We start from the raw sequence: 23,981 nt of genomic DNA on the forward strand, positions 1-23,981 counted from the left end.
TGTTTGGTCAAGTAAAAAGCAACCAACAGTGGCCTTATCTACTGTAGAGGCTGAGTATATTACTGCTTCTTCTTGTTGTTCTCAGCTTTTATGGTTAAAAACACAGCTTGTTGATTACAAATTAAATGCTGAAAATATTCCCTTGATATTTCTAGAGTTAAACGCCAGGTTGTAACCTGTTTCTGGCGTTTAACTCCAACTTGTAACCTGTTTCTAGCGTTTAACGCCATAATGCAACATGGAACTGGCGTTGAATGCCAGTTTACGTCGTCTATCCTTGAACAAAGTATGGACTATTATATATTGATGGAAAGCCCTGGATGTCTACAGTATTGTTGGTGCCAAAAAATGTTGTTTCGTGCACTATTACCATCGAATTATTCCAACATTAATTTTTCAACGGTAATGAAATTTTTTTATTTTTTTAAATTTGAAATAAATGGTCAATTATAATTTTAAATTTAAATTTTGTTTACACAATTAGTGATCCATTCATAAATAATGAAAAACTAGTATTTAAAATAAATAATACATTGTTCGAATAAATTAAAAGTCAAGTACATCAAATAAATACATGAAACAATAAAACGAAAAACTAATATCTACAGATATAGGTAGTCATCGTCGTTAGTCCCGTGGCCCTGAGTTGGCGGCGCAAAAGCCGGTGATGTCTGTATGCCACCAGCAGCACTGCTGCCACCACAAGGTCGATGCCAGCGGTGTGCATCTGGGTCTGGTACACCTCCATTTGATCCTCCATATGTTGCATCCGCTCTAGCGACTCCCTCCACTCCAGCCTGAGCTCATTCGTAGACGTCACGCGGTTGAAGATCTCCTGATACCTCTCCCGATAATCGTTAAGCACCTGAGCCTGCTGTTGAAGGCTGCGTTGGAGCTCTTACACATGCAGCCTCAAATCTACGCCTTCCTCGAGCACGACGACTCGACTGGTGGCGGAGCCAGACGACGACCTCAACGTGGATGTGCGGAGGCTGCTGGCAAAGAATGACCCCATCTCGTATACACGGTTCTTGTACGGTACTGAGGCGGTCTCGCGCCAAACCGCATTGGGATCAACGACTACAGCTGCAGAGCCATCGGCCGCGTTCTCCCCACCTTGCTGAGACTGTTGAGTCACATTCTCTAGTTTCTGTGTGTAGGACTCTTGTGTAATTAACACAAGTTATTGTAATTAGTACTTCGACATATATACAGTTAATCTCTAATGCTTTTATAGCAGAAGATAATCAGATGTGTGTTTACTCACATAATGGTCCTAAGACCGCTGATAAACAAATGTCTCTTTGTTCTCCTACAGCGTGTGAGTGTACTTGCATGTCTCTGCCAACGTTGCGTCACGATCTAACAACTTCGACTACACATGTTGCATTGAAACAATATGATTAGGATGCCAAGTATTGATATGCAGAAGAATATAATTAAGTTATTAACATAATTAAAGTCACTTTACATACCAGCATGGCCTTCGTATTCATGAAGGTCGCTGAGCCGCCAGTATACTTGGATGACTTGGCCGAGGCCTTGTTAGCTCTATTGGTGAGATGTCGATACCGGTACCCCTCATCGGTCTCCCAATAAACAAACAGAGCCTTCTTTATGTCTGGTCAGAGCCACTGCGTCCGCTGGTCCCGCCCTGACGAACATCATCCAGCATCTGCTGGAGCCGCCGACCCATTGGTCGAATATCTTCCTGATGGTAAGGTCGTGCTCAACATCCCACCTAAAGTGTAGCTGCAACAAAGAAACTTTAAAATTAGTTAAGCAATATAGAAGATATAAATTAGCTAAAAAGGTTTGAACATAAAAAAATATTAATTACCGCCCATTTCTAAAAGCATCGCTCCTGGTCTCAGCGGAGATCTTTATGTAGCTGGGCCAGGGATGGTCGTACATCACCTTGGTGACATTGGTCATCTCTTAAATACGCACGTTGTTGTTTGGCGCAAACCTAACAACCCCAAACAAGAATCAACCTAAATCCATGAGAGGCGAATTAATTATCAGGAAATTTTAGCAACAAAGTTAACTATAATCATTGAAACTTAAAAAACACTAACAACATTCAAACCTAAATCCGCTAAACTAGAATAAATTTTTAGGCACTTTCAGTGATAACTATAGACAGAAAATACATGAGACTCAACTTGATACTTACCTCGTACCACCATCAGGCCAAATCTTCAACCGTATGATGAGAGGTGGTGGTGGGGCATCAGCTGCTGGCTCACTACCGTGGCTGGACTCCGGGGCCGCGGGCTCCGTCACTAGAGGTGACGTCGACGTGGATGCGGGTTGCTAAGCGGTAGGAGGCAGCGTCGTCACCGTAGATAGAGGCACGTAGTTAGGATAAGGGACCATGATGAACGGATAGTCTGCTAAACCCGCAACCTGTGGCGTCACCAGGTTGGTCAGAGTAGAGGAAGAGGAGCTAGAAGTCTGGGGGTGCCAGAAGAAACCTTCCCTCTACCCCGACAACACGGCTACAACCACGACCAACAGCCTGATCCGTAACACCTTTACCTGTCGACATGTCTGCAAGTATCAAATTATCAAACAATCTAAACAAAATAGTCATCAACGCAGTAATTAACATAATTAGACTATTTCAAATACTTCAAAAATTCAAAACCTAATGTGTATTGAATCTAACATAACTTAATCAACCTAAATTCACTAAGATTAGAAAACTAAACTGAACTAACTTTGAAACTGATTGAAAATTAAAATTAAAATTCTAATCAAACCTAAACTAAATTAACATAAAATTAAACAAATCAAATTGCATAGGTTAAAATGTATCAAACTTGCAATCTTAGGTAAGAAACCTCAAACATTCAAAATTCAAAAACATTGATCAATGGAAAAATAAATCAAATTTCATCAATGCAAATAGTCAAAATAAGAGAAGAACAAGCAATGATTTCAAGAGATTGACCAAAATTTTCAATAAAAAGCTTTTTTAGGAATATCTACAAACATTTGGCATCTAAAATCATAAACAACATAACTTAGCATTAACAAGTAATATGTTCAACACCAATTCACAAAATTCAACATCAATGACACAAAAAAAGTCAGCAGCGTTGAAAAAAAATTCATTATATAGTAGTCTGATTAATTCAAAATAGCAAAACAACAAAACAACAATTAACACAATGAATGAGCACAATCAAACAATTAACCAAATAAACTCAATAGCAATTTGTCCATTAATTCAATCAGCAAACTCAGAAATGTTCCAAACACTTTCGGCAACAATTCAGAATCTATAAATCTAATCTAAACTATCCTATTCTAACCACCTAAATTGACTAAAATAGAAAATTAAACTAACTAAACTAATTAAACTAATATAATGAACTAAAACTAACTAACTGGATTTAAAAAAAAGTTCAAACAAAGAACCTTGAATGCAGGGTGCAGAAAGCAACGAAGAAGGAGGGAGGAAGGCGATGACACCGAGTTGTTGCCGGTGTTAGAGGTGGAGGTCGTGAGCCGTCGGAGCAGGGAGCTGCAGGCTATGGGCTGAGAAGGGCGAAAGAAGAAGGAGGAAAGAACCGCGGTGGCGCTGAGAGGGAGGGAAAGAAGGAGGCATTGGTGGTGGGGGTTGACGGCGACAGAGAGAGGGTGGCGACGACGGTGGTCTTGGCGACAGCGACTAGAACACGCGAGAGAAAGGGATGGTGGTGATGGTGGTGAGGGTTCAAATGAGGAGGAAGGGGTTCGTGATTTGAATTTATGCCACCTTTACCGTCAGATTTACCGTCGAAAAATTCCGACGGTAAACCATTGCAGGTTACCAAAACACATTTTTTCACTAAATTGAGTTACCGTCAGATTAATTCAACGGTAAACCCGATTGTGAAGGACGCGCCAATTTAATTTATTTTCCCTCAAAAAAATTATTAGTGGATTTACTGTCCGAAAATAGAATCTGCCGATAATTAAAAAACCTTACGAATTCAACGTGATTACTGCTGGTAAATCCATTGCTACTCTACGACGCTAAATCCGACGGTACTCAATATTTTTCTTGTAGTGACGAGTAGTGGTATGCCCCCCTCCCAATACTTTACTATGTGATGAATTTATGTCTCAATTATTTAGCTTACTAATATTTTTTACTTAACTAATTTAATATCATATCCTCAAGTCTTTGTACTTTTCAAATTAGTTTTTATATAAACATTTATATCTCTATTTTTTAAAAACAATATTTATTTTTTAATATTAACATATTTAACATTTATATTATTATATAAAATATTAATAATAACTTACATAATTATGTTTTGGTAATCACATTGTGTATCTTAGATGTTCTTTTCTTATAAAAAATACCTATTTTTCTTCTAAATTTACGCTGTTAAATTTTTTTTTATGAAGATATTCTATAAGGATACTGTGTCTTTCACATAATTAATAGTTTATAATTTCCTTTTAAAATTTTCAAAAATTTTAAAAGAATTAATTTTAATTAATAAGATATGTGATAATTTTTTAACTAAACACACTATAAATTATTAATATTTTATAATTTCATAATATACTATTGATATTGTTATGTTTCTTTTATATAGCTATTATGCTAAAAATAAAATTATAAAAAAAATTATAATTTTTAGTGGTTCAAAAGATTTTTGGGTGGGTTGTTGGGTAGATGGCCCAGCTTGTTGGGTTTGGGTGAGTTGTTGGATAAATGACCCAGATTGTTGAGTAGGTTGTTGGGTAGATGACTCTGTTGGGGTACTAGACCCAGATCTTCTGATTGGCCCTAGTAGGGCTAGGCGAATGCCTCTGCCTCTTGCTGAGGCCAAGGTTGCCTTTTTAGGCATCTTCTTTCTGTTTATCTCCCTGCAAATATTCACGTGTGAGAAAGTCAGGGAGAGAGTTTGAGTTGCCCTTGATATGCTCAATATCAAAATCAAAGACGCTTAAAATAGCTTGCCACCTGGCAAAAACTTGTTTTGATGCAAGATTTTTAACATCATTTTGTAAAACATCTTTAGCTGATTTACAATCAACTCGGACTAAAAATTTTTGATTGAGTAAGTCAGATTGAAATTTTGTGATGCATAAAATAATGGCTAAAATTTCTTTTTTGATAGTGGAATATTTTTGTTGAGTACTATTCCAATGTTTGGATGTAAATGCAATGATACATTCTTTATCATGCAGTTTTTGTTTTAGGATACCGCCATATCCTAAATCTGATGCATCTGTTTCCACTATTTTGAATGCATGAGGAACCGGTAAGTAAAGACAAGGAAGATTGCGGACTTTGGTTTTAAGGAACCTGATAATATCAGAATGTTTTTCTGTCCAAGGTGGAGGATTTTTCTTAAGCCTATCATGGAGAGGCTTAATGAGGTTGTTAAGATTTGGGATGAAATCCGAAACATAATTGAGACAACCTAGGAACCTCTGGAGCTGAGGTTTATCAAGGATATAATCTGGAAACTTTTCTGCAAACAAAATTGATCTTTCAATTGGAGTTATAGTGCCTTGGAAGATTATATGACCAAGAAAACGGATTTTTGTTTGAAAGAGAACAATTTTTGACTTAGAGACAGCAAGACCATTTTTTTGGATGATGTACATGAAAGTTTTAACATGCTTGAAATGTTCATGTAAAGTTTGGGAAAAAATTAGAACATCATCAATGTAAACGATTGCAAAATCTGAATATGGATTGAAAATATCATTCATAATTTTTTGAAATTCAGATGGGGCATTTTTCAGACCAAAAGGCATTACATTCCATTCATACTGTCCAAATGGAACTGTAAATGCTGTTTTGTATCGGTCTGATTCGGTGATTTGAATCTGCCAAAAACCGGATTTCATATCAAATTTTGAGAAAATGTTTGCAGAATTTAACCTACTAAGCAAATCTTTTTTGTTTGGGATAGGATAACGAATCCATTGTAAGGCTTCATTCAGTGGTTTGTAATTGATGACAAGCCTAGGAGTTCCTCGTTCTATTTCAGCTTGCTTATTAACATAAAAAGCAGAGCAAGACCAAGGACTCTTGCTAGGACGAATTAAACCTTTATCCAAAAGATCTTTTATTTCCTTTTGACAATGCTGCAAAAGCTGCTCATTCATTTGAATTGGGCGGGCTTTTGTAGGGATTTTTTATTCTTTGAAATTCTTTTCATAAGGAAGATCAACGACGTGTTCTTTCCTATTCCAGAAAGCATGAGGCAAATCTGAACAAATAGACTTCTCAATTTGGTTAAAAAGGTTTTTGATTTTGTCTTGAATCTTTGGTTGAGAGAGTTGAGATTCAAGGGTTTTAAAAGAGATTTCTTCTTTCAAAAAACAAATCTGTTTTGTCTTGGATTCAATTAGGTTTAAAGATTTTTGTTTTGGTGAATCTAGGAACTCAAAAAAGGTTACCTGTCCTCCCACAAAAGAGGTAAGACCTGGAAAATCTGCTAGGTAAGGAAACAAAAGGATTATGAAAGGTGTCCCCAAGACTACATCATTTTTGATATCTTTTGCAATAATAAATTCGGTGGGAATTCTGAGATTTCCTTTTTCAACAAAAACACCTGTTAGTTTGAAATTGATACTTAGCCTTTCGCCCGTTATTGAGCTAAGGCGTTCAGTAGACTTTTCAAAATATTTTGTGGGGATCAGACCTTCCTTAATACAGTTTGAATCTGCACCTGAGTCAAAGAGTGCAATGGTGTCAAAAACAAAATCTTTAACGACAATTCGGATATGAACACGATGTTTCATAAAAGAGAATACATTGATTATTCTCAGAATTTTTTTTCCCTCGTTGTCGTCAGAGATTTTATTTTCTTGTTCCTTAGAACACTCTGTTTGATCAAGTTCATCACCAGATTCTCCCACTTGCATTAATTGGGAGAGAATAAGTTGATGATTGTCTTGATGTCTCCTGATTTCCTGGATTTCTCTTTTGAGATTGTTGACCTCAGACTGGAGGTCCTGAATAGTTATGGGACGAATAACTTATTTTTCTAATTTTTTGAAAATAGGTTTAACATCATATTTATTGCTAAGGACCAGATTTTTGGGTTTTTTCTCCTTTTGTAAAGATTTTTTTAGTTTCAAAAGAAAGTCTTTCTTTTGTTCAGGATTGTCAATACCCTCAATAGCATCAAATAGGAGATCTTGATCTTTGGATAAAACACCAATTTGCTTGACATCTGAATCTGAGGATGATTCAATGTCATCGATTTCGATGTTATTGATATCATCCGAAGATTCTCGGTCAGAATCATTTTCTGAACTTTCTAACATCAGATTATTACTGTTCCTCAATCAGAGGATCAAGGTTTAGATTATTAATCTTTCTTTTTAACCGGCAGTATTTGCTAATATGTCCAGGTTTTTTACATGTATAGCAAATAATGGGGTTCTTTTGTGGGTAATTTTGGAAATTCTTTTGGAAATTCTTTTCATTTTTAGGATTTTGAAAACCTTTTCTAGACCTTCTAAAATTCTTTTCAGGATTAGGTTTAATAAAAACTTTTCGATTGGATGGTCTTTTGGATTTTCTTGGATGACAAGCAGGAAGACCGAATTGTTCACAGAAAGTTCCCAGATCAATACGATTTTGGGTTTTTTCTCGAGCAAGTTGCCTTTGGATTTTGTCATCTTGACAAATCTTTAGAGCAACCTTCTGGATAAAAGAAACTAGTTGACCATAACTTAACTCGTCATAGGGTATTATCCCATCCGGGGTTAAGCTACGTATTTTGTCCCTTACTTTATCTCCAAGAGATTTTGGGAGTCCAGCAAGGAACTTTTCTTTCCAAAAAGGTTGTTGACTATCTTCTCTGGTGTAAACCCTGGTAAGAAAGGTGTCTTTATACCACCGAAAATCAGACAAAGTTTTGCATCTGAGATTGGAAAGTAGTTCAGCCGAACGATCTTTCCAGAGAGATGGATCACCAATGAAATGGCTTGCTATGGTAAAGATTAGGGTATTAACAGCATCGGGGATGGGTTCCCCGTCATCACCAATGATCGGTTCGTTCTGATCATTGACTTTTATGGCAGAGAAGATTGAGTGTTTTTGGTTATCCGAAAGGTAGTTATCCCACCATCCTTTGAGTTGGCCACTGAAACCAGAAACAATAATATTGGCTATTGCTTCTTCAGAAGTTTCATGGGCAGCTTGATAGGCTGTGCCTACCATAGTCATATGCTGAAGCATACTCATGATGTTATATTCAGTTTTACCATCTATGTTCCATTCATAGACATTATTGGCATTGAAGCTGACAAAACCTAGTTCTCTTTCTTCGAGAGCTAGGTCGGGAGCGGAAACACGATTGTAACCATACGCAGAGGGTTTGGTTAAACCCTTCCACTTGGTTAGGGAGTTTGTCAAAATAGGGCTGATTTTGAGGGATGATTTGTGGGAATCATCACTTTCTTCGGAGGAGGAGTCGTTAGACTCATGACAAAGGGCATTAACGGCTTTGGATGAGCGTGTTTGAACACGAGAAGTAGACTCACCAGAGTTTGGAGTTTCAGGGACGGTAGAGAAACGGTTTAAAAGTTGGTCAATTTTTTGAATAACTTCTGAATCATCGGATTGTTGTTTTAAAATGAAAGTTTTAAGACTTTGCTTCGCTTTACTACTCATTTTAAAAGGTTTAAAAAGGAGTTTTTCAATACTTTTAGAAGTAGTGGCGTCAGAAGCATTTTTGAAAGAAAAAGTAGATCCCGAAGATGAAAGGTTGTCACCCAGACATTGTAAAAACCTATTGGTGTAATTAGATTGTTCAATAAGGTTTTTAATATCTTTTGGGGCGACAGCTTCATCAATATTTTTTGTTTTAAAAGGAGAAGCCATAACAGGGTTATGTCCTTCTGTGTTTGAAATAACAAAAGGTCCTTTTGGAGGAAACTCAGATCTAACTAAATTCCCATCTTTAACTTTCCAAGTTGAAATAACATTTGCTGAAAGCAAGTTTTCTTTGTTTTTGAAAGGATAAACCAGATTGTTTTTGATGGAATAAGCATGAAACCATTCAAAGAAAGGAATATGCATCTCAACCTCTTTTAGAAAACTGTAATATTTTTCTTTGAATGATGCAATTTGAGCAGCTGTGTGCGTACGTAAATACCATTCTCTATGGAGGTCATATTCCTCAGATTCAAGGTTTTTACGTAATGCTTCCCTATCTATAATAAATTCTGTGCTACTCATTGGGCATTATTCACAGAAGAATATTGAGCACCATGCATAGATGAGTATGTTGGAGATTGAATGGAAGATTCTATCTCAATATCATCATCTGAATGCTTATCATCGGTTTGATAAACTGGTTGAGAAATGTTTGAATTATTTTGTAATCCCGAAATATTGATTTCAGAATGTACGGGTTTTGAAAATTTTGAAAACTGTGATTGAGAAGTTACAGAAAAAGACCTTCTTGCTGAAGCAAAATCATTAGATGTCCCTGCTTCAGATCTGGAGGAAAAAGAGTTTCTTCTATCGAAGAAAATTTCTACTTTCCCAGATTCATCCTGTTTTATTTCTCTTAGGAGAGGTGCTTGTCTAGGTTGTGTAGGGATAGCTCTATCACTAGACCATGACTGGGGGAGATCAATTTCATCCCACCTTATGAGCCTCGGAATCATGACGTTGGCCTTTGTCATGTCGGTGACAAACAAAGTAGTTTCACGATCTTGGGATTTAAGAAGGACCCTAGAATTACAAGTGTTCATGACCTTGTATTGAATCCTATAGATTAAAGCGGCTGGAATGGATCCTTCCTTCATGTTAAGACCATGAATTCGGATGTTTAGGAAGAGAGAATCAAGGATGTTGGTATCTAACAGGCTGACCGTTTTGTTTGGAAAACAGTTGAAATAAACTGGACCATATCCAAGACTTGTTTCAACTGTTCCGATAAGGGAGTCTTGGAAATCATTGTGTCTAATATCTCTAAGACACATAAGGATGGAAGCATTCAAGCCTTCTCTGATGAGAGGTTTGACTGCAACCTGGACACATCCTATGTGAAGATATTTGTAGTGACGTGCATGTTCTCTGACAGATTGTTTGGTTAGGAGATGGAATTCCTCACCGGAATCTGGTCCTAAAGGAATATTATTTTCAGCGGTTTTGATGATATAGTCTGATTTTCTTTTGTTGTCATCAGGGACATAAAGCTCATCTTGGGGGATTTTGGGTATCTCCCAATTGTCGATGGCTTGATTGATATCTTCGAAGCAAACTTCCTCTTCGAAGATATTGTGTTTGGGAGAAAGTTCATCAGGTCTAGCCACTTTCTCGGTAAGGGGATTGGAGGAAGAATGGATTGGAGAGGTGGTGGAGGAAGATGGAGAAAAAGAAAGGCGTCTAGAAAGAGAGCGGAAGAGTTTAGACATATTTTCATAAAATCTGATATCATTGCCCTCCTTTGGTTCAGGAGGAATATAAATATTATCACTAAACTATCACTCAAATTTTTGAATCTGGGGTTTTAACTCTTTTTTTTTTTTGCAATCCCTAAATCCATAGTCACCAGGAGTTCTTACGTTTAGATCTTATCATTTTCAAGAACATCGTCAAATTAGCCTTACTGCCCATCAATAAGGGTCTTACTGCTACAGTTCTTTTAAGTGATAAAAGTAAACAGCCTGTACTTCCAGATTTAAAGAGTGGTTGTTTTTGATATATATACAAATTAATAAGAACATGAACAGTAAACATAATTTCCAGATCCATGAACCTCAGAGATAGCTTAATGATAATATTAACATTCCTACTTCCCCATCAGGCTCTGATACCAGATGGCCCGAGGAGGATCTAGGATGGAAAGGGGAAGGAGTAAATTAAAGGCAGATTGAAATTAATATATATATATATATATATATTGATAAACCTTTTGAAAAACCAACTCAATAATTATAAATTGTCTAAATTATCTTTATGGAATGAAAAATATAATAAAGATAATTAAAAAATTTGTTTAAAATTTGACCCCTCCATATTAAAATTTCTAGATCCGTCCCTAACAATAAAGCATAAAATAACTATTGTCTGATTGTCGATAAATATATTAGTAACTATTTTTATTGTCACTAAAGACAATAAAAACTCATTAAAAATAATTTTTTTAGTAGTATTTTTCCATCCAGCACCTAAAGTAATTAAATAAATGCTCCAAAACAAATTTTTAGATTTCATTGTGTTGTAATGTATGTATTCGTCACTTAGTGCATGTTTGGGCGCCATTATTTTGTTAAAAAAGATCTTTTTTCAATGAAAAAAGATCTTTTTTTATTTGTTAACGTGTTTGGTAAATTTCTAGTAGTAAAAGTAAAAGCACTAGTAAAATCAAAAAAAGATCTTTTTTGAGAAGCTGTAATTTACATCTTTTTTTAAAAGATCTTTTTTCCTTAAAAAAAAAAAGATGTTTTTCATGTAATAAATGAACAAAAAAGTACTTTTATACTGTTATACCCAAACATAATTGATAGATAAAAAGACCTTTTTACATGAGATATCCAAACATAAAATTACTTTTACTTCTCTATAAGATCTTTTAAAAAAAGATAACTCAAAAAAATATCTTTTTTTAAAAACTCACCCAAATAAGCCCTTACTATATAAAGGAATGGATCAATTCGCTTTGCTTAGCTCGCTTACTTTTCACTCTCTTTTTTCATAAAATCACATGTTTTTTTAAATAATAAAAAATCATATTTATTCTTTTAATCAAGTTTTTGAATTTTTTTTACCGTTTTAAGTATTTTGTGACTATTTGACAGCAACAATAACACAGGCGCTGATTGCAAAAAAAAAAAAAAGAAACTATAACGCACACACTGCCAGCACTATAGTAGTAAATGTTACTATAGTGCAGTCGCTGGCGCATAATAATGTGATAAAGCTATAGCGCATGTGATGCGTGCGAAATTGTATTTGAATTTCTCGCAAACGATTGCTATATATATATATCCTCCCTTCCAATAACTTTCACCTTTCATCTATTATTTCTTTCTTTCTCTCAAACACAAATTTTTTAAAATGGCTAGCAAGCGTATGGTAGTTGTTGTTTATCCGAATGCAACAATATCACGCAAAGATGATAGTGCACATTTTGAATGCGGTAATTCTATTGTCATGCATACTTGATGGTTGCATTCATTGACAAAGCTTGAAAATTTGATTTTAGTCAACATCGAAATGCTTGGAATTAAACATGTTCAAAAAATTAGATATCAATGTGTTTCACTAGACACCATGAGGAATATTCGGTATTTGATATTCTGACTAAAGAATGATGATCACGTGTGAGCTATGTTCGATTGCCATGGAAAGATTGTGACTAAACAAGTGATAGATTTTTGCGTTAAGTTAGCGGATATTGGCAGTAATTCTTCTTCCTCACGTGCAATCCCAACAAATTGTGCAGCAGAACTTAGTCGAGTGGAAAAAATTGAATCCCCGATAAGAATTTGGGGTTCTCTCCAAATCCCACGTGCCTCGACCGTAATAACTCTAAAATCATGACTATAACCTCCTATTGGCTTTTTATGCGTCTGTAATCCAATGTGATAAGCAACATCTTGAAAGATGATTGTACACTCATTCCACGACATGTAGAATAAATGGGTCTTTGGACACCACTATTTCTCGACAAAGGCCAACTGGAGTGAGTTGTCGAAGTAAAAATCTCTAATTTAAACTACTTGGCCGAAACCAACCTCCTCCAAATAAGGCAGCAATGCATCAGAAGGATACTCTACTCCTGAGTCCCTATTCCTCCTCATAAATAGGACCGGCCAACTCTATGTTATGTCGACATTGAATTTAATTTAGACCACAACTAAAAATAATACCAATTATGTAAAATATCTCTAAAATTCTATCAACCATAAATCACAATTCATCTCAATCAAAATAAAGTATAACAATCAGCCTAAATACAAAAAATTCTACATTAAATTTTAACCAATGACATCTATTATTTAAAACATCTTTAAAAATCTACTAAATCAATATTATCTCATTTCATACTAATATACAGTATATAACCTAAATCTATCCATTTCTACTTTAAATTTAACAAACTCCCAAATCTATATATTTATAAACATATATTACCTAATATATTAAAGTTGTCCTAAGCTTATAACTATTATCTAACTAACTAACAATTATTATGTAATAAACAAAAAAAAATTAAGTTCTAACCTGGTCATCAATATAACCCACAATATGTTTGCATTAATTCAAATTGTTGATGTCGTTATTTTGTATCATCACGCCAACACCTTCTTTTTCCTCTTCTCTTTCTTTTTCTCTTTCTTTCCTTCTTTCTCTCTAGTCTCTCTCTATTCAACTTGGTAAAAAATTTTGCAAATGAATTTGGTAAAACATGCAAGAGATGTCTGCGTTGTTATATAATGGTTCCAACAATTTTGCAGGCAGTACTTACACTCTTATTCGAAATATGTTTTGCTGCTATTGTGTTGACAGCGAATGCGCTATAATTCTCTTCTTCTATTACACGGTTGTTGACTACGAAATACTTTTTGATTGCAAAATAAAAAAAATAATACCTAAAATAGTAAAAAAAATAAATTTTAAACAAAAGAGTAAATATGATTTTTTTTATTAAAAAAAGGCAAATCACATGACATAATATTCGAATAAGTTCCTTTTTTGTGTGGTTATACCTAGCTAGTTTTGGGTACATTGGTTCATAATGTGGTGATTATTAATGAATATAATCAATATATGGTGATGATGATAATCTTGAACTTTTAAATGTTATATTTTATCTTAAAAGTGCTCATTGGAGTCTCTTCGTGCTCTGCTAGGGTTTCTAAAAAACATCGCCCAATAGGGTTCACAAACACAATTTCCAATTGACCTATCACAATACACCAAACGCACCTTCATTATCTATTCTGTCAGCATGGATGCATTAGAAGGCAATCAACAACATAAAGGGGAGGGAGATAAGGAGAATACAGAGGAGGTTGTAGTGCTTGAGGAGGAAGACATCTCCGAGGGTTTGCACACATGTATAAGGAGTTTGAACGGGAGAATATTTGCTGATCGCACCTTTTCAACAGGCACAATGGAAAGGGCCATGACTGCAATATGGGGCAGACCAGAAGGATTGAGAGTCATAGGAAAAGGCAAGAATCAATTTCAGTTCTTTTTTGATAAGGACATGGACGTTGCTCGAGTAAAACGAGGATCTCCTTAGCTATTTAAGAACTGTATCCTCCATGTTGAGCGATGGAAGGAGGATCCGAAGGAAGACAAAAATCTTATTTCTACTTTTCCAATTTGGGTCTAAATCTGGGGCTTGCCAGAACAGTTTAAAACCATTGAAGTTGGACGTAAACTGGGTATGAAGATTAGGAACGTTGTTGACGTTGGATTATATGAGGTGACAGGGAAAGATACTCGAATCATTAAAGCCAAGGTAGAGATGGAATAGGATAGGGGGCTGAGGGATTCAATGAAGATTACTGGACTAAATCAAAAATTGATCGAAGCAGGTCTTCGATACGAAAGGCTGGGAACATATTGCACCTATTGCGCGCTTCTAGGACATGATTCCAAGCATTGTCAACAGCTGTTGGATGAATCTACAAGTGACGTTGTGAGAGAAGAAGCTATTGGAGAATGTGTGAAGGCAAATCAAGTAAGAAGGAGAATTGAGAGTAATAAGAATTCAAACTCATCTTATGCCAGAGTTTTTGGTTCTTTTACCCTTCAATCAAGGAAGAAACCAGCTCCCTCTTGGCTGCTGGAGGGTTTTGCTGATTTAAATATAAAAGGGGACAAGAACCAGGCAAGAAAGACTACCATTTCTAGTTTAATGACTGAAGAGGAAGGAAATGGCATCTTCGCCGACACCGTGAAGATTCCAGCGGGTACGGTTACTAGTGATGTTCTGCAGAAAAGACCCATCCCAATGAATACAGAAGAGAATATGATTACTAGGGGTGAGGCTAAGGAGGACAGAGAAGGAAAGCAAAGTATCAAACAACTTTCTAGGCAAATGGGAATCCACTCGGAGGCCTATGTTGGATATAAAAGAGGGAATAGTCGTAAGGAAAATAGTAGCAGCTTAAAGAAGCCCTATTTAGAGGAAGTCTCTGGTGGTAACAAGGAGATGGAGGGTGCCAGCCATCAATTGGCATCCAAACTCTCGTGAAGATCTTAAGTTGGAACTGTCGAGGTTTAGGGAGACCCCTGACAGTCCAAAACCTTAAAGGGATTTGTCAATCCCACTCTCCTGAGGTTATATTCATTTGTGAAACTAAGAATCAACCTTGAATGGTGGAAAGGAAGCTGTGGGCATGCAGGTTTAAGTCTTGGAGAATTATGAGCCCGGTTGGGGTAGCGGGAGGTTTAGTCTTGACTTGGAAAGAAGGTGTGGAGGTGCAAATCCTCTCGGAGAAAGAGTATTATATTGCTGCCACGATCAAAGACTTGTCTACAGACATAGTTGGGGCATGATTGGTATTCATCTAAACACAAATGAACAACTCAGAGCTTATCAATTCCAGGATCTGTCAACTCTTATACAGCAAATGCAAAATGAAATGATTGTGATGGGAGATTTCAATGCCAGGAGGAGAAAAGGGGCGGAGGGCTGAAATCTTGGTCCTCAATTTCAGATTTTAATAACTTTATTGATGGAAGCAGCTTGATGGATCTAGTTATGGTGGGTAGAAATTTCACTTGGTCCAATAAAAGGAGGGGAGAAGAGCAGATTTTGGAAAGGTTAGACCATGTTTTGGCAAGCAACAGCTGGCTGCACATGTTTCCTTCTAATACGGTGATTAGGCTATAGGAAAATAGATCTGATCATGCCCCTTTATTATTGGACACCATTCCTCAGATTGAGAGATCTAAATGTAGATTTAAGTTCCAACAGAGATATTACTAAGGCCTGGAACCCCTACTTTGAAGGTTCTGTGATATTTGTTCTAGCTCAAAAATTGAAACTTTGCAGACATCGTCTTATGAAATGTTAGCAAGTATCCAAATCCAACTCTAAAGCTGAAATAGAGGAGATCCTCAAAAAGATAGAAGAGCTTAGAGAGGCAGTGATTAATGGAGGATTTGAGGTTGAGGCATTGGAAAACAAGCTAGAAGACACTTATGGTAGGGAGGAGAGTTACTGGAAAGAGAAGTCTCGTATAAAATGGCTGAAGAAGGATAAGAACACTAAATTCTTCCACCAATCATTTCAATCCCGGATACAACGTAATAAAATCTGGAAATTGGAACGGAATGATGGGAGCTTTGCTACCTCTCGAGCTGATATAGCCTTAGTTGCAGAAGACTATTTTAGAGACGTTTTTTCTTCTTCCAACTCAATTGATCCGAAATTGGAATTTGAAGACTTTATTGCCAAAGTAACTCCAGCCATGAATAGGAGACTTTTACGGCCAGTTTCCCTAGAAGAAGTCAAACGGGCTGTGTTTAGTGCGCACTTTGAAAGTGCACCGGGTGATGATGGGTTCATAGCGAAGTTCTTCCATTATTATTGGGTCATCGTGGCTGGGGATGTGTTTCGAGCAATGAGAAGCTTCTTTATTAGAGGTAGAATACTCAGAGATTTCAACCACACCCAGATTTGTTTAATCCCAAAGGTTCCGAATGCTATAAACATGACACAGGTCAGGCCGATTAGTTTATCTTCAGTGGTTTATAAATTTATTTCTAAAGTGATTGTTCATAGGCTACAGAGTATCATGAATAAACTAATTAGTCCTAATCAAAGTGCTTTCTTAAAAGGATCACTCATTAGTGATAATATACTTATAGCTCATGAATGCATGCACTATTTGAAAACCAAGAGGACGGGCTTGAATACTGAAATGGCCGTAAAGCTTGATATGAGTAAAGCTTATGATAGAATGGAATGACATTTTTTTATAGTTCATGATTCGAAAGTTAGGATTTGTTCCTAGATGGATAGATTGGATTCAGGAGATGGTGATTACAGTTTCTTACTCTGTTATTGTTGAAGGTCAACCCTTTGGTTTTTTTAAGCCAAATAGAGTCCGACAAAGAGACCCTTTAGCACCGTATCTTTTTTTTTATTTTGTGCAGAAGGTTTATCCTTTCTATTGAACAAGGCAAAGCAAAATCGTCTCATCTCTGGCATCCAGATCAATAGAAGATGCCCTCCCATCAATCATCTACTTTTTGCGGACGACTCTATCCTATTTAGTTAGGCCTCGAAGCACAGCTGTTCTAATATCCTAGAGATCCTTACTTTATATGAAAGCTTTAGTGGTCAAAAAGTAAACTTAACTAAATTAGCTATATTTTTTAGCAACAATACCCCGGAGGAAAAGAGAACTGCCTTGGCTAACAGATTCAATATTAGACACATAGGAGCACAGGACAAGTATTTGGGGCTCCCTTCAACGGTTAATCGGTTGAAGAAGGAGACATTTGGGGCGGCTATTAAAGAGAAAGTGAGGAAAAAGATCTAGGGCTAGAAACGACACTTATTATCTACGTCAGGTAGACATGTGCTAATTAAGGTAGTCGGGGAGGCCATCCCTATTTACACACTCTCTTGCTTTAGGCTTCCAGATACTTTAATCTGCAAGATTCACAGTATTCTCACCTAATTTTGGTGGGGACAAAAAGGCACAGAGAGAAAGATAGCGTGGATTAGTTAGGACACAATTTCTAAACCAAAGAAGGAGGGTGGCCTTGGTTTCAAAGACCTGCGAGCTCAGAACCTAGCGCTACTAGCTAAACAATGCTGGAAACTAGCTACACAACCTCAATCATTATTATCCAAAATTTACAAAGGCAAGTACTACCGCTACAACAATATTATGAGAGCAGAGATAGGAAACCAACCTTCTTGGGGTTGGAGAAGCCTTATGGAGGGCCGCAAAATTCTAGAAAAGGCATATGTTGGAAGGTGGGCAACGGGAACAACATTCGCATTTTCCAGGACTCGTGGGTAACTGCATCCCAACCTTTCTTTGTCTCGTACAGCTTAGTTATCAGTAATCAAATTCTTGAAGTAGCATGGGTGAATGAGCTAATCATGCCTAGCAAACAATGGAACCTGGAATTAATCAACAGTATTTTCTCTTTAGATATGGCTAACCGTATTTCGTTAATAAAAATTGAGGAAGGTGGTGATTTTTTATTTTGGGCTAGAACCAAAAGCGAAAAATACGAAGTCAGCTCAGGCTACCAAATTGCCTACCTTTTTTTATCACCCTCCAATTGATTACTACCCCGATTTGATGCAGCACAAAAAAATATGGATGGAGCTCTGGAAAATGCCCCTACTCCCAAAAATCAAGTTCTTCATCTGGCGATGTTTGCACGAGAAGCTCCCGATATTAGAGAACCTCCACCGCCGCATCCATACAATTTCTCCGCTATGTAGGCGTTGCAATCTCATCCCCGAAACTATTAGTCACTGTTTATTCTTTTGCCAAAATTGAAGGAGGTCTGGGCTAGAAGTTCATTATCTGGGTTGGTTTGTGGAGACGGGTCTTTTTCCTTATGGCGAACGTGGTTGGAAAGTGTCGGCAAGCTCAAGAGACAGAGAAACAACGACTGTGACTTCCAGATGTTAGCGGTTATGTGTTGGCAAATTTGAAAATAAAAAAATCGATTTATCTTCAAAAATGACATTGAAGAAATAGAACAAATCCTAACTTCAGCTAGCAATTTTCTTCAAGACATGCAAGCCCACATATTTTAAATTTTTTGTTGGTTGCAGTGTTTCATCTCCTTTTCTTAGTTTGTTGGTATTTCATCTTCTTTTCTTAGTCTTTTGATGTTTTAGTTCGTAAAAGAATTTTTAAGAGATTCCCAATTTATGTATAGTTGTCCTATTTATAGACAATGTCTATTTTATCCAGTTAAATAAAATAGTTAATCTTGAGAAAAAAAATACTTGACCACCTACAATAGAGTTATGTGGAACCTTCTTTAATCTCTCCGAAATTAAGAAAATATGGCTGCTTATGCTATAAATATACCGCTTTATCATCTTGCAAAAGGGGCAAATAGTCCTTGTAGTTTCTGTTTGCATTTAGTTACCTCTTTTTTTTTTTCTCTTTCTTTTTTTGGCGGAAGAATGGAGCTTGCTGACTACTTGAGGAACAAGACAAAAATAAATAAATGCACTAATCAGTCATCTTCCATCAGAAATTAAAATTCATGATAGTCAAAGATCCAAAAATAAAAAGAAAATTCACGATAATCTTTAATTTGGATTAAAAATAAAAGATTTATATTTTTTAGTATTTCCAGAGGATTTTGAAAGCAACATGTTTATTTCACAGACTTTGGTTGTAAAATTCAAGAATAAACACATGTTTTGCATGTCTGGTTAGCAAATAAGTGACAAATGTTGTTACTGAAAAATGAGTAAATTATTATATTTATATTCTTTATTATTAAGTTAATTATTAATTTTAAAACATAAATATTAATAAAAAGTTTTCTTGAATTTAAATAAAATATAAAAAATCAAAATTAATAAAAATTAAAATTAAAATTTTGTCTTCTAATTCAAGAACTCTTTTGTCATCCCTTTTTCTTACCACCTGAGTGCTATTTATTAGGTATATGTCTTCAAAATCAATTAGAAGAATATAATAGAAAGAAAATGATAGTTTTGAAAAGAAAAAAGAATAAAAAAATAAAATAAAACATTTAAAAGTTAGGATAAAATAAAGGTAAAATTACGTTTTTTTTTATTTAAATAAGTATAAGAAAATGATTAATTCCCAGAATACACATGGATGAAAATTTAGAATAAAATGCACATGACCATTTTAAGAGCAGCACACACGAAATAGAATTGCATTCCATTCCAAGAAAGGTGCCAGCAAAATGGAGCCTCCAATTCACCTGCATCACCCACCAAATGCAGCTTTCAACGCAGGCTGGGCGGACACGAAGTGGAGCTTGTCAGGTCTCCTTTCAAACTGGGTATGCTAGACACAAAATGGAGATTTCAAGTAGGGCACACACGAAATGAGCACCAAATTCTGGTGTACTACAAACGAAATGAGCCAATTAAGTATGTACCGCAAACAAAATGGAACCAAAATTAGGCTATATAAACGCTGCTACTACTGGATGTCTTGTCACAACTTCAATTCACTCTTCTTCTACCTCTCTTTCTCACCCTGAAACTTATCTTCCAAAATTTTGTTCTCCTCTAATTTTGTTGTTAATATGGCATCTGACCACATATATGTGATCGTATATCCAAATGGAGAAACTTTTCATACATATGAGGGTGTAACATTTATTTGTGATGATCCACTTTGGATAATGATTCCTTCGCAAACATCTTTGCAACAACTGAAAAATTTGATTACGATGAATACTGGGATGATTGAAAAAAAAGAGATCAGTAAGTTGGCTTACAGGATGCCAGTTACGTTAGCCAATTCATTTTCTTATCAGAAACTGCAGATTAAATCCGACCAACATGTTTCGATGATGTTTTCTTTTCATCATAGCATTGCAAGCATCTATTTCGTGGAACATTGTATGAATTTTCAAGATGTTGGTGGTAGCTCATCTAGTTTGAATAATGTAGAAAAAATTTAAAATTTCAGTACGGTTGAAGCCATTCCCTTTTCGAAAATTGGTAGGGCTCGTAGTCCCACTTTTAACGCCTTTGTGACGCTGGAACAAAATACAAAAAATCATCATAGACGTCCCTCCCTCACCATCCGTGTTGCATCCCCGGAAGGTATTGCTGACGGATTGGCAGGCACGTCTGATGAAGATGAGATTGAGGATAATCGTGGTGAGAAAGCAGAAGTTGTTCCTGAAATCCAACCGCTTTATAGCGAAAGGGTTCTCCCAACTCGGGCCGAACCGGTAGGTGTGACAGGGGTGGAAGGTGTTTCTAGTAACACTCCAGGCCACTATCTTTCTCTGAGTCTTGGTGCAATGAACTCGACTACCGCATAAGACATATCGAGCAACTATGCTTTGACGGGTGAAATGAAGATGGAGATTGGGTTGAAGTTTCTAAATAGAGAAACAATGATGCTTGTTGTTAAAAACTACAACATTCATAGAAGTGCAGAATACAAAGTGGTAAAGTCAGATCAAACTCGATATGAATGTCGATGCAAACAGTTTGGTGACCAATGTCGTTGGATGGTAAGGGTTGCAAATACTAGGGCTTCGAGATTTTGGAAAATCCGAAAATACCTAGGGCCTCACAGTTGTTTGGCAACTGCGATGTCGCGAGATCATGCTCAACTTGATATTAATGTCATACGCCAACATATATTCCCCATGGTTTAAGCAGACGCGACTATTTGCATAAAGGTGTTGTAGGGATCGGTAGAGTCAGCTTACGAATACAAGGTGTCTTACAAGAAGGTTTGGCTAGTAAAGCAGAAGGAAATTGCCAGAATTTATAGAGATTGGGATGACTCATACAATCAACTACAGACATATTTTAACGCGCTGTAAACTTTCATTCCAAGTATAAAATATACGTCGCGTTGTGTGGTTTTTGACGTTGTTTGTGTTTGTTACTCTATTTTAATAACTAAGCGTACTCGTCTCAGGTACAATTGTTGACCTACAAATGCGACCGTACTACGTCAGCAACACGCTGGACCGTGACAGTGTTATGTTTCATTAGGTATTTTGGTCATTCCTATCGTGTGTTGAAGCATTCAAGCACTGCAAACCACTGGTTTCAATTGATAGAGCACACTTGTATGGTAAGTACACGGGCACCTTATTAATGGGAATAGCACAGGATGGAAACAACAATATACTGCCCATAGCTTTTGCGCTTGTCGAAAGGGAGAATACAAATTTGTGGTACTTTTTCTTACTAACCTAAAGAGGCATGTAGCGACTCAACCGTGGATTCTACTTATCTCTAATAGGCATGCAACAATAAAGGAAACATTGGAGCGAGATGGGTGTGGATGGAAAACAATGTTTACTGTGTCAGACATATTGCCTCTAACTTTGCAACAAATTTCAAGAGCAAGGAAGCCAAAAGGAACCTGGTCAACGTGGCATACTTGAAGACTCAAGAGCAGGCGCAGTACTACCTTGAGTTAATCAACGGCGAGGATCCGATCACGTCTCCGGCAATGATGACTTGGATTAGAGGGTTAGAGTTGCCAAAATGGCTACAACACCACACGAGGGTCGTTGATACGGTCACATGACAACCAATCTTTCTGAGTCTATCAATCTATGCTCAAGGGAACTCGTAATCTTTCGGTTTGTGCTATTGTTAAGTCTACCTACCACCGCCTTAACGCATTATTTGTCAACAAGGGTCGACAGGCACAAGCACAGATTATGTTTTCGAAATTAGAATTAAGATCTCCTGTATTTTTTGTTCATACTTATATTTGTTTGTCATTGTTTAATTTGTTTGTTTATTGTATTGCTTGGTTGATACATTAATTTGTAGTTTGAGTCGCTGTACCGTGAGGCGACACTGAAGGAGACCTTCAAGTATACCCATACTTTGAAGGCAAACAAGGAGAGATTTGCTGACGAGCAATTTGCAGCCCATTATGTGAGTTTAAATTAATCCTAAGTTTCAACTTTAATTGGTTTAAAGTCAATCATTTAATTATTATTTTAATCACAACTAATGTGTGTGACACAGGAAGAGTACATGCAGAGGTTGGAGGCCGCGACCTAGCAATCTCAGTCGCCTGGTGGGCTGGCGAAGCTGGCTCTGAGACCTCAATGGTGGATCCCAATAGGATTTGGCGCGAGACCGCCTGTGAATCCCACAAGAATCATCGCTTCGGATTGGGGTCGTTCTTCGCCAATGGCCTCTGCTCCTCCACGTTGGCGGCTTCCTCTGCCTCTGCCTCTGCCACCAGCCCTGTTGATCCCCAGGAAGTTGTCGACCTTAAGGAGGGAGGTGCAGAAGCTAACATAGGAGCTTCACCAATAGGCGGAGCAAACTGAGTAGAGGTATCGAGAAATACTTGCACGCGTTGCCATCAGCTCGGACCTAACGGAGAAGATAGAGCATCTCGATCGGTTGCGACAGCAGATGGAGTAGCACAGCAAGCAGATGCGCGCTGGAGGCATCAGCGATGCTGGTTCCAACGGTGACACTGCTGATGGGGCACCGACGGCAGCACCTCCTCCGCCGCCTCAGCAAGGGTACCACGAGGCCGATAACGACGACGAAGATTACCGGGATCTTTAGGATTTTATGCATTTTTGTTTGTCTACTTTATTGTATTCTACATTTGTGATATTTTATTTCATTTAGACCATTTACTTTTTAATAAAATAATTTTTTGATTTCTGACAACATTAAATTTCTGATAACAATTTCGTTAACAAGAGTCTACTAGTTGTGGCTTAACTGTGCCAAAAAATTAAAAAAATAAAATTAAAATTACCATAGTTTTTTAATATTAGAGTTAGGTCCAATTTGGGTAAACAGCTTAATTAAGCTCCTTTTGAAAAAATAGCTTAAACAATAAATGACTATATTAAAAGTAGTTTATAAATAAGTTATTTTGTATTTGAATTTTTAATTCTAAAAGTGTTTATTTTAAAAGAAATGTGATAAAAAAAATTTATTATGAGAGATGTCATTTTTTTTAAACTTTTCTATAAGCTCCTAAATAACTTTTTAGAAAACTGCAATTTGTTTTGAAAATTGCATCAGACATTAATGCTACTACTTTTCATAAGTCAAAAGCTCAAAACGTTACTTTTGAAGCTTCTCAAACGGGCCCTTAATACTAAAGTAATCCTTGAACTGACAGTCGAGCATCAATGTCGTCCTTGAATTTAAAATTGTCCCAAATTTGTCCATAAACTTAACAATGGTCATCCCTGAGATACTTTTCAATGACGGAATAATGACGTGGTTGGACGAAGGCCACGCTGAAAGTCAAACTGGACTGGAAAAATGTTGTCGTTTCATTTTTTACGCCTAAATAGAACATAA

The 23,981-nt window shown here is 36.6% G+C and overlaps 2 protein-coding genes across 2 annotated transcripts; one reads left to right on the top strand and one right to left on the bottom strand.

Annotated features, from left to right (window-relative positions):
- Positions 1 to 2,449: 2,449 nt before the first annotated feature.
- LOC148547441 (uncharacterized) lies at positions 2,450 to 9,217 on the bottom strand. Its single transcript, XM_088495441.1, has 6 exons — positions 7,477 to 9,217; positions 7,143 to 7,289; positions 6,424 to 6,695; positions 5,779 to 5,847; positions 5,217 to 5,637; positions 2,450 to 2,553 (listed from the first exon to the last, which is right to left on the bottom strand). Exons 1-6 carry the CDS (start codon positions 9,215 to 9,217, stop codon positions 2,450 to 2,452), a joined length of 2,754 nt encoding a protein of 917 aa, XP_088351567.1.
- Positions 9,218 to 15,373: 6,156 nt separating this feature from the next.
- LOC148547442 (uncharacterized) lies at positions 15,374 to 17,502 on the top strand. The gene is made up of 4 exons (XM_088495442.1): positions 15,374 to 15,502; positions 16,030 to 16,677; positions 16,940 to 17,088; positions 17,340 to 17,502. The coding sequence occupies exons 1-4, from the start codon at positions 15,374 to 15,376 to the stop codon at positions 17,500 to 17,502; spliced, it is 1,089 nt and encodes a 362-aa protein (XP_088351568.1).
- Positions 17,503 to 23,981: the final 6,479 nt, after the last annotated feature.

Source organism: Arachis ipaensis, chromosome B8 (assembly GCF_059453495.1).
Source record: "Arachis ipaensis isolate K30076 ecotype BB chromosome B8, ASM5945349v1, whole genome shotgun sequence".
NCBI classification, from domain to species: Eukaryota; Viridiplantae; Streptophyta; class Magnoliopsida; order Fabales; family Fabaceae; genus Arachis; species Arachis ipaensis.